Here is an 11,676-nt window from a genome sequence, read left to right as displayed (position 1 = left end):
CTCCCAATCAAACTCCTCCCACTGAAAGTACAGCTATTAACTAGCCCAGGATAATCCGAATTTCTAATGGGTTAATGACTTCCTTACATCTTTCTGAACGTTAGTGTTACATTTGTCAGCCTAATCAAGCAAATTATGATTTCTTTAGCTTTCCTTTTCAATGTAGTATCACTGCTGTTTTCAGTTTTACATTATAGCCAATCCTTTCAATTTGATTAAGACAACTTCACATTTAATAGTAATTCTTAGCATTCACATGGTGATTGACATCTTCAAACTACACAATACCCCATGTGAAATTTCCCTTCACTTTTATACTGAAATTGTATTTACAAAAAAAACAAACCACAATTGGAGCTATGTTAATTGTATTAATAGCAGGCCCTACAAGGAAAACTATACAGAATGACTGCATAAGACACACTTGATGAGTCTTTAGTATACATTTTGGGTCAAACCCAGCACTATCGTATGCTGTGCTAATGGGGATTAAAGCCCCTCTTTCCCCTTCAACATCATAGCAGGATTCTAATCTACTGTTAAGGGAGAACCAAGGATTACAGTGGTGGCCAACTCCATGATTTTGAAAAAGAGCAATCTGCTATTTTAGGGGTATTGTCCACTACCATTCGGGTAGGTCTGGATCTAAATCTCATTGGGTGAAGTCCTGGCCCCATTAAAGTCAGTAGAAGTTTTGCCATTGATTTCAGGGAGGCCAGGGTTTCAGCCACCGCAGTCAACAGGAATCTTTTCATTGACTTCAGTACGCTTTGGATTAGAACCTCTAGGGTACATCTACATTTGGGAGGCGTGATTTCCAGCTCTGGTAGACTACCTGCACTAGCTCTCCTTGAACTAGCATGCTAAAGACAGCACTGTACCTAGGATGGCATGGGCAGATGCTCAGGCTAACCACCTAAAAACATACCCACCAGGACTGGTTTTCTGCAGCACACATTAGTAGAGGCCTAGCCTGCCTTTTTCTTTGAAGGAGCAGCAGCATACGCCCCCCACCCCCCAGCAGAATTACCTACTGTCAGCCGTCCTGCTCTGCTTCAGCAGGAGGACTCAAGTGTCACCAGCACTGCTCAGCTCTCCTATCATCTGTGCATAAGTTCTCATAAGGACAGTTTTCCCCTGTGGAAGAGACATAGTTGACTCTTCATGGCTTGGTATTAGTTAAAATAAAAGGTCTACCCTAGGTTTCACACTACTGTTACTCAGGTTTTACATGAAGCTTTAGATGTTAGTAATTCAGTTACTTGAATTTCTAGTGCTTTTTCTTTACCTTTTCAACTAAAATAAAGCATTTCACTGCATGATAGATACAAAGCCACACTTTCTTACATGTTCACTGCCATTAGAAAAGTGTGTTTGCAGATCTTTTTAGCCATTAAGTATATATTTCAAACTCAGTACTGTTACCAGATGTGTGGCTATTTAGACCCCAGAACATCTTTACAATATCGCCAACTTTAAAAGATTCACTTCTTGCAGGAGCACCTACTCACGTCTGGGTATGGGATTAGCTATTGCCCCATCTGGCACCCCCTTCTGTCAGTTACCAACACATGATCCCTCACTCTTTCTTCATGAGTTATCCCTCTAGCTAGGTCACTATGTAGGTAGACCTCCTCTTCCAGCATAACAGAGTTCCACACATCACAATCTAAAGCCCTTAAAACAGGTCTTCAGCCCCAACTCTGGGCCCCACTGTCTGTTTACCCTCTTGGCTCAGGGCTTTGAGTGTCTCTACACTGGGTCCAAACCCAGCAACCTATAACCAGCCAAGGCCTGCACACTTGCTACTGTTTCCCTGGGCTTCTTCCTACCCAGCCTTTCTTCCCCACAGCTTCTCTGAGATGACCCTTCTTTCAGGCTCAGAATCCTCAGGTTTCCATTTCTGTTTCTTCCTCTCTGTTCCCAGAGAGTAACTGCAGACTCCCTCTCTATCTACACCCCTCTTTTACTACAAACTTCCTATCTTTATAATAACCCAGCCTGGGCCTGCCCAGCTAGGCTTCATGTTCAGCTAAGCCTGGCTCTCCCTGCAGGTGCAGTAAATAACATAATTGACCTCACAGGTCTGCATTCGGGGCCTGGGTGGCATATACTTCATCCCACCAACTGATAAAACACAATTATAAATTAAATGGATTCACCTGAAATTTATAAACTGGCATGCCTAAGGACTCTTTGTAGTTGTTAATGCCAGTTTGTTCTCAAGAGCTTCGGGTCACTCATTGAGGTATGCTATCCACATTCTACACTGCAAAAATCACAAACAGAAATTTATGGTCTGACTTTCAGAGGGGTTGACCATTTTTATTGAACTATTTTTTATTTATTTTACTGAACTAGTTTTATTGAAATGCAGGTGCTCAGATCCCTTGAAAATCACAGCACTGCTGTATACTCCAGTAATGTAATCTTGCCACATTTATGTTCTGAAATCAGTTTGGTACACACTGACATCTCTTTGTACAGTAGTCCTTTTAGTTCCTGGAAAGCCACTCCTTTTTGTCACCTAGTAACTTTTTAATAGTCAACATCAAGCTCAGAGTTTCAGAGCTAGGTACTTGATTTTTCAGTAGGACTACGATGCAACATTTTTCTTATGCCCTAATTAAGTTACAAACTGAAGCTACAATATTTTGGAAGTGTTCTGAATGTGAGAAGTTACAATAATATTTTTATATTTAAAAATGGAAGTAGCTGAATGTAAGATAACACCTGGTACAGATAAATCAAGTCAAGTACTGGAACAGATTTGGCATCTAAACCTAATGACAAGAGAAACACTGCTAAAGGGTGACCTTCAAGATAATGAAGATACAGCGGAGTATATGCCTAGATTGATCTTTCTCATGCAAGAACTCAGCAGTTCCCTCAGCCAACAGCTACAACACAATACAGAGATCCTACAAGACACCTGCCAGCTATTGAATACTCTTCAAAACAAACACAAGCAATTGGTTTCAAGTCAAGGCAAGTAAAGATGAGTTTAACCATAAAGAGAATTTATTTAATATATAGTAAGGCAAATTTTGCCCTCTGATGCTCATGTGAAGTCACATTTTACATTAATTGGAACTTCAATATTTGTTCTTTCAGTAGAATATATTTTACTTTTTATTCTCTCCATGTATTTTTCTGAAGAGATAGTGATTTAAAAAAGGTTTCCATGTAGAATAATGAATTAAACTGAATGAATATAAAGTTTCCTTATCTATATTGTTTTGTATTATTATTTGTATAAAAATAAACAAGTAAGGGCCAATTCTTGGCTCTTCTGCCCTCTGATCCTGCATAGCTCAAGCAAACCAGAAAGTCTTCCTCCAGTCTTTCCTGAGGAAACTAAATTACTCTAGATTTTCCCCTTCTTAATGTACTGTTAAACTGGTCTGCTAATAGTATTTAATTACATAAATTTACATTTAATGGGTCAATTATGTGCTTTCATGTGGGATTCACATTAAAAATAGTATCCTGAACAAAGGATAGCATGCTTTTGCAAACCAAAAATTTCCCCCAAATCCCACCACATCAAGAATATTTAGCAAAATATAGCAGAAAAATACAATCTCTGCATTTAATAATATTTTAGTTTAGCACACCAGGATTAAGAGACAGAGATACAATTTCCTGACTCAGATCTTCAGCTATGCCCGTACTTATGAGTCTTAACTCTATGGTTTTCGTAAGATATCCAAGATCATACAAGAGCTTTCTAGTGAGAAAAGACCTGCTTGCAATTTGGTTTTCCCAACTATGTATATCTGATCTGTATTAGCTACTTTTCATTCATTCAGAACTCTCTGATTCTCTTTTTCCAAAAAAATTCTTTTCCATAGTCTCTCTCTTTCATATAAAATAACGAGTTAGTAAAGAAGTTAGGAGACACTTAAACATAGACTGCCACTGTATTCTGAAACTGGGTTATCTCAGGTCAGAAAAACAAGGAAAGTACAGTCCTTAAAGTGATCACATGCTTTTAAAAAATGCACAGCAGGAAATTTCAAGGTTAACATTGGAACAACGTGCGGAAAGGCTCTTTTAACACAATGTTGGTGAATAGTCTAAAATTACTATGCAGTGATGTGGTTCAGCTTTTAAACACATACAGGTCAGGAAATTCAAAGGTACATAGGATAGGCAAACCTCAGTTTTCAGAATGGCTCAAGAATATATGGAAAAAATGGAACTGGGGAAAACTGAAAATTCCAAATAAAAACCTACATTTTTATTTCCAAATTTCAGGTAATGGGGGTTTGCATAACTGGAGTTTACATGTAATATCCATAGCATCTGTAACAATATTTTGTATTACTGTATCTAGTGTCAGCTTTAAAGCCTTAATATGCATGTTCGCTGTACATAAATTGGTGTGTAGGCTGTAAGGAAAATATGAGACAAATTTAAGGTGAAATGGCTTAATGGCTGCAACTTTATTTAGTAAATAACACACAAATTGAAACCGCCTAGATGCAGGCAAATAGTTTCTGCTGTAGTGGGCAACCATGGTGATGTTTTTGTAATAGTCTTATGCTCTGGATCCTACTTATAGTATTAGGTAACAGTTTGGTCACTTAAATAGTTTTAAGATTGCTCAATAGGTTTTGCAAGCCTTGTCAGGTGATATAAGCAGTATTAACTGTTTGCTTAAACCCCTGAAGCCAGTTTGTGTCCAGCTACTGCTCCCCTTCTCTGTTACACCAAGTGGATCTCAGATGCAACTGGAAACTGATCTTCCTCATAGCCCCTTAGTCCATCCATCCATTCTGGAATCCCTCTCTCCATACAGTTAGGATCCAAAATGTAGACTCCCCCACAGATGGCACTAGGTGCATCCATATACATGTATCTGATGTGTGAGAGAGATTATGATTAATTTAAATTTTAAAAAAATCCCATAATTTAATTACACGTTGGCGGCAATTTTCACAAGTGGGTGAGGGAGAGGAATACACCCACTAAACCTTAGCAGTTCAGGTGCTTTTTTTGAAATCTACTCTGAGGGTTGAGAAAGTATTGGACAAATAGAGGAAGGAATGGAGCACATCCCCCTCTGCCTTTCTTATTCGGTTTTACCTCAAAGGATTGGTAAAACAATAGGAATTTTTACCCTAGTCGGGCATCTTGAAACCACACTTGAGCTACTCCCATATCACGTTCCTGAGATGACCATTGGGATATTCTCAGAATGATTGCCCCCAAACTGATAATTAAGTTAGTGGAGGATCCTTTTCTCAGTATTAATTTTTAATTGTTGTGAGTTATGGTATGAACTGATTTTTTTACATCCGGTAGAAGTGCATAGAGCTCTAAGACTAGACACATTACAAATCAAAATACATATAAATAAAACCACTTTTTTTGTTGTAAATGGACAGAATACATGACCTTTACATATTGGCTGAGTTGCAGATATTGGAAGAGCATTGGGTTAGGAATCAGTTGCGCCTCTGACTGCTAGTGTGGTGGTGGGCTGGAAATAGCTGGTGTAGATAATGAAGTAGGGACAGGTACAGGAGAATAGGACTTTATTCTAAATGAAGCCCTCTTTAAGGCCAGAATGGTATAGGGACATTTTGGGATTCCCTTTGTTACCTTACCAAGTATATGCTAGCTGGTCCATAAGGTAAGATATCTTGAATCAATTATATTTACGGTACAAACCACGCACCAAATTCTTCTAGTAAATCTGTAAATGCAAAGCATTTCTAATGAAGACAGTGGAATTTTTACATTAGTAAAATTCAGATTTACTCAGCTTTACATTAGTAAACAACATGCACAATTTAGCCCTATAATGGCACATACTTAAGCCAGTAAGGGTGCATGCAAATCATGCTATATCCACTCTCTTCATTTCTTTATTCTTCAACCATTTTTTTCACATTATGAAATCATTCATTCTTTATTGAAATCTACATTTTTTTTGAAGTTTGAAATCTCAGATCCAAGGCAGTTTACAGTTGCTAGATGGAAAAAAATTGTGCAGATGCATTTTTTCAAACTTCAGAAATAAAAAAATATATACTTTTCATACTCTGGTAATTGAACAACCATTAAATATGTTTTCTTTGGATCTTTCAAATGTTAATTCCTTGGCTGAGGACAAATATAAAAAACTTTCTTGAAAATGTAATTTTTGGAGACAGATTTATATAAGCCTCTGAAAACTAGGACTGAAAGAAAAGGCCCATCTAATCTATCGCATCACACCAATAACATTATCATATAATACAATTATTTTTCCATGTAGAAAACAATAAGGTATTGATTAATCTAGACAGCTTCCTCATTAGGTGTGAAAGAAGGAGCAGTGAAAGTGAGTCATTGGATTCTATTCAGAAGAGAATCACCCTATTTGGTGTCCTTTCCCCCCTCTCTCTCAATCTTTTGCAAGTGGTAAGTGTTGCATATGGTGTTTCATCTCTATCACTTTTTTATTTGTTTTGACTTGCACTGGATTTAACCTCAAAAACAAGCCTGTGAGTATCACACAGTACTGAACAGAAATATGCTGAGAAATGCTCCCAGAGATTTGTAATGCATCTAATAAATGAAGAGAGACAGTTCCAAAACTCTCCAATTGCTACAGAGTTGACAGCAAAAGGCTTGAGGGTTGCTGTAAAAGTAATACATCTAAAATCCTTGAACGTTTTTCTTTGCAAGAATTTCCAGGAAAGGGCATAAGACAAGACAAATCAGGAAAATAAAATAATCCATTTTTCTTATAAGGTCACATTGTGACAGATATGGCAATTTCCTGTCATATGCTTGGGAGGCCTTACTGAATTAAGTTTATGTATCTTTGGAATCCATTGTGTTACATGCATGGTTTTTGTATTATTGTGGGCTGGGATAGTATGTAATCTCTCGACGGATGGAGCTGTGACAGATGTGAGACCCGAGGGTTCAAAAGACTATATTGTTCAATGTGCCTGAGAATGTACTTCTGGGACAAAAAGTGTTAAGTGGTTTTCCTGGTGAATTCCTAATGGGAGGTGAATGCAAATTCCTCACCTCTGGTTATGCAAAAATACCCAGCCCTTTGAAGCTATGTCCTGAGGAGTGGGCCATTGTCTACTGACTGTCTTGTATATGAGGCCAAGATCTAAGGCCCAAGGTTTAACTGAGGAATACCTAATAGGAGTTGAATGCAAATCCCTTACCCCAGTTATGCCAAAAAAAAATCCAATAAACCAAAACCCAGCCTTTTGAAACTATGTCCTGAGGAATGGGCCATTGTCTGCTGATCACCTCATACATGAAGCCAGAAAGGCCCAAACTGTGTAAAGGAAAGACTGAACTATTCATGGTTGTTCTGATTCTGAATCTGAGAAAGTTATGAACTTCTAATCACAGGGTAGACCCAGTTATGAGTTTTGAAGGATTGACACCAGAACTTGAGACTTCAGGTGGTATGATAAGCTTTTTAACATGCATGTAGGTTCTTTTATTGTTTTAAATTTGTTTTATCTGTAAATCTTTCACTTTCAGAATAAATGTGCTTGCTTAGAAAGAGCTGTGTGGTAACTTGTAACTGAGGGAAACACTGTTCATAGCCTCTGGAGAGAAAGCAAAATGCAGACAATGTCCTATTTAGGCAGTCTGGCTTCATGGGAATATCACAGTGTGGGCAGAGAACTGTGCAGCTTGGAAAAACCCCAGATAGAAGGAAGAGAGAAGAGGGTCTCCATCCGAGAGATGTTGATTGAGGAGCTGGTAGCCTAGTGTGAGTGCCTTTGGTCTTTGTAGTCCTCTCTGTCCATAAGGGTGAAAATGTCCAAGTCCTTTGTCCCTGACAGTAGTGAAGCAACCCACCACATCATGTTCTTTTCTCCCACCTTGTTCAATTCACACTCCACTTCAAAAACATTGTCATCCCCCTCCCTGAAATGAGGAAATAATTTGAAGTGTGTGCCACTCACAGAGACAGGTACAGGGGGTTTGATTTCATCTACCAGCTTAGTTTTCCTGGCACAGTCTCTCCTTCTCGAGCTGGTATGTTCCCTGTCCTCTTTCCTCATGCTGCTCCTCCTGTTGGCTCTGGTTCTTCTTCTCTTCTTTCTCATCCTGGCACTGCCGCTCCTGGTCTGTTAACAGCTAGAGTTCCAGTCGCACTCTGTCCCTCTCCAGCCTCTTGTACTCTGTCAGTCTGTCCACAATTTCTGTTGCAGTGAGGCGTTCAATCCCCATGAGACATAGTTGCTGCCTCTGGCAGCCTCTTCCTTGCTTATCTCCAGGGAGTTGGCTCCAAGATTTTCCCCATCTGTTGGACCCTCTTTCAATGGGCTGGATGTTCCCTGCAAACCTGAGCCATCATTTCTCTTCCCGTCATCAGAAAACAGCAAGTCAACAAGGTGCACCTTTGTCCACTCCTTAGGGTTGCACTGCCTTTCGCTACATAACTCAAGCTGCTGACTTTTCTTCAGCTGTTCTTAACCCATTTCCCCCCTCACCCAGTCTCTCTTCTCTCTATTCCTTTCCCTAAAACAGCATGAGACTTTTTCCTCTGTGCTATTTCCTTACGCAGTATTTGCTTTCACTGCTGTTAGCACTTCTGACAGTTCACCCTGTCATAGATTCCCTCATACACTGCCATCATATATGACAGTTTCAGGAGAACTACACCTGCCTTCCTCCCTCGTCCACTAAGTGCACCACACCGGGATCCCAGCTCCTCAGCTGTCACACCTCTCTTGAATAGAGATGCACATCTCTCCCCCTCCTGACAGGGGCTTTTCCAGGCTGCAAAGTTCCTTGCCAACACTGTGATATTCCCAGCAAGCCAGACTGCCTAAACAGACCAGCACCAATGCTTTATTTTCTCTCTAGAGGCTATGAACAGCATAATTGCCCTCAGTTACAAGTTACCATACAGCTCTCTGTAAGTAAGCACATTCATTCTTAAGGTGAAAGAATTATAGAGAACATATTCAAAACAATAAAAGAACCTACAAACCTGCTTTAAAAGGTCACCCCAACTCCAACCTCGATCTCTGGTAGGTGTCAGTCCTTCAACACCTGCAACTGGGTTTTCCTTGTGGTTACAAGTTCATAACTATTTCAGCTTCAGAATGAGTACAGCTATGAATAGTTCAGTCTTTCTTTTACACAGCTTGGGCCTTTCTGGCTTCATGTATGAGGTGATCAGCAGACAACGGCCCACTCCTCAGGGCATAATTTCAAAAGGCTGGGTTTTGGTTTGTTGGGTTTTTTGGCATAACTGGAGGTAGGGGATTTGCATTTAACTTCCATTAGGTATTCCCCAGTAAAACCACTTAACACTTTTTGTTCCATAAATCCATTCTTGTCTGGCACATTGTTGAGTATAGTCCTTTGAACCCCCAAGTCTCACATCTTTCACTTCTCCCTCTTTCAGAAGTTACATAAACAATTAATGTAATACAAAGGACCTCAAAGATTCTTAAACTTAATTCAGTAAGGTCTCCCAAGGATATGGCAAGAAATTGCCATACCTGTCACACAGTTGTTATAGAAACAGCAGCTAATTCCTGTGTTTCCGCACAGGAGTGTTCTCAGCTTTCATTAGAAGAAATCTCCACCATGTCTAGGGTTTGATCCGACAAGGCACTTAACTTTAACCATGTGGGAAGTCTCTGTCACTACTCAGATACTTAATTGCTTTGCTGGATCAGGGTCAGAGTGGTCAGCGCCTTGCAGAATGAGGCCTTCTGGACAGAAAAATAATTAAGATTGAATATTGGACTGCTCCTGAGCTAATTACAGCTATTATGCAGCAGTTTTCTGATTTGAATTGGTTGTCTTCAAGAATTTAGCTACTGTCTGATCATTAAACTAGTATTAATTAGAAGTTCTGGGAGGGCTGAGACTATAGTTTTATAAGTCAGTATCCAGTTCTTCATCAACTAAGTCACTCAAATTCACTTTGCTTTTGAAATAAATATTTTATTGTGTATTAAATAAAAAATGAAAGAAAAGAAACAGAATATATTATCCAATATGCATATACATAAGCCATTTGCATAGCTGTGCACAGTTCCTTGTGTATGTATTAGGTAATATAGTGATAGCCATGTCGGTCCCAGGATATTAAAGAGACAAGGTGGGTGAGGTAATATCTTTTATTGGACTAACTTCTGTTGGTGAGAGAGATAGAAGCTTTTGAGCCACACAGAGCTCTTTTTCAGATCTCAGAGTACCTTTTTTAGACCTAAGAAGATCCCTGTGGGGCTCAAAAGCTTGTCTCTCTCACCAACAGAAGTTGATTCAGTAAAATGTATTACTTTACCCGTGTTGTCTCTCGTGTGTGTATTGACTTTTTTTTGCATACTATCACTAATATTTCAGTGACACTCAATTAATTACATTTTTTTCTAGAGATCATCGCTCTTATGGGTTGTCTTCGGAAAATAAATGAACTCTTTCTGGATACAGTTACACATCTTCAAGAGGCAAAAAACAAATTTTATGATATTAGATGCAGACATGATGATAAATCTCAATCCCAGATTGTTCAAGATGTTTCCAATGAAATAGTTGTGTGCGAAAGAGAAAAGACACATTCTGGGAAAGTATCTGCTGGTGTACGTCAGCGACTCCAGGTAACTTCTCCCATGAATGAAAGGAAAAGTCCGAACATTCATCAAGTCCAGTCAAGTGAAAACAAAACAGTGGAAAAAGAAATTGCTATATCAGTAAGTGAAAAAAATTCTGATCAAGAACAGGCAGTAAGCAGAGACCTCCCAAAGCTAATGGAAAATGAAGATCACAAGCTCCTACAGAGTTCACATACAGAGCAAAAAGATTGCAACAGAAAGGATGAAAGTCATGGAGCAAGGCCTTATAATAAGAAATGCCCAAAGAGAGCTTTTCAAGAAGTTCCCGGGAGCAATGGAGATGATATAATTGTATCTGGAAAGTCCGAAGATATCTGTGATAGATCTGTAATCAATCTTTCTGATCAAGAACAGGCAGTAAGTGAAGAACCTCCAACTCAGATGGAATATGAAGATCACAAACCAACAGAGAATTCATGTGAAGAAGAAAAAGATGATGAGAAAAAGGAGGAAATTTATGAGATTAATGGGAACAACACAAACAATGCAATTGAGTCTGCAAGGTCGGAGAATATATGCAATACACCTGCTATGAATCTTTCAACAAATGATTCAGAAGAAGTGGAAAGATCAAGTCCCTGGATGAACAAAGAGTAAGTATGAAAAAGTTGACTATTTGTAAACACACATCTGCGTGCACTCCAGCCATTGGACGTGCATAAAGGGCAGTTCACCCTTTAGTATGGACACTAAATAAAAATGTAACTCTGCACTGAAGATTTTAATGTAGCTTCCTGAAATCTTGAGCACATAAAAGGTCAGATTTGAAACTTATTGAAATCAGTAGAAAGATTTCATTGATTGATGTCAATGAGCTTTGGATCAGGTCCCAAAATTAGGCAGCTTTCCTATAATTTGTAACATACATTTTTAATCAGTGTTACTGATATTTTTCTAGGTCCTATGCACTTGTTAGTTAATGCAAGGTATTACTGATCAGTTCCCTCTGCTTTATAAAAACTGAAAAGATAGGTGGATAATTTGGATATATTTATTATTTAAATATATTAAATGCATATATAAATTGGTTTATTGCTTACATAATATAGGACAAAAAAAGCCC

The 11,676-nt window shown here is 38.8% G+C and overlaps 1 protein-coding gene across 1 annotated transcript in view; it reads left to right on the top strand.

Annotated features, from left to right (window-relative positions):
* The first annotated feature begins 2,705 nt into the window (after nt 1-2,705).
* DTHD1 (death domain containing 1) overlaps nt 2,706-11,676 on the top strand; it is a 43,813-nt gene continuing 34,842 nt past the window's right edge. Inside the window, exons 1-2 of the mRNA XM_073343200.1 lie at nt 2,706-2,988; nt 10,375-11,206. Coding sequence (XP_073199301.1) covers nt 2,706-2,988; nt 10,375-11,206 — 1,115 coding nt within the window. The remainder of the gene's footprint in view (nt 2,989-10,374; nt 11,207-11,676) is intronic.

Source organism: Lepidochelys kempii, chromosome 4 (assembly GCF_965140265.1).
Source record: "Lepidochelys kempii isolate rLepKem1 chromosome 4, rLepKem1.hap2, whole genome shotgun sequence".
In the NCBI taxonomy this organism is placed as follows: Eukaryota; Metazoa; Chordata; order Testudines; family Cheloniidae; genus Lepidochelys; species Lepidochelys kempii.
The sequence above is the reverse complement of the archived record's forward strand: the minus strand, read 5'-3'. Positions and strand labels throughout refer to the sequence as shown.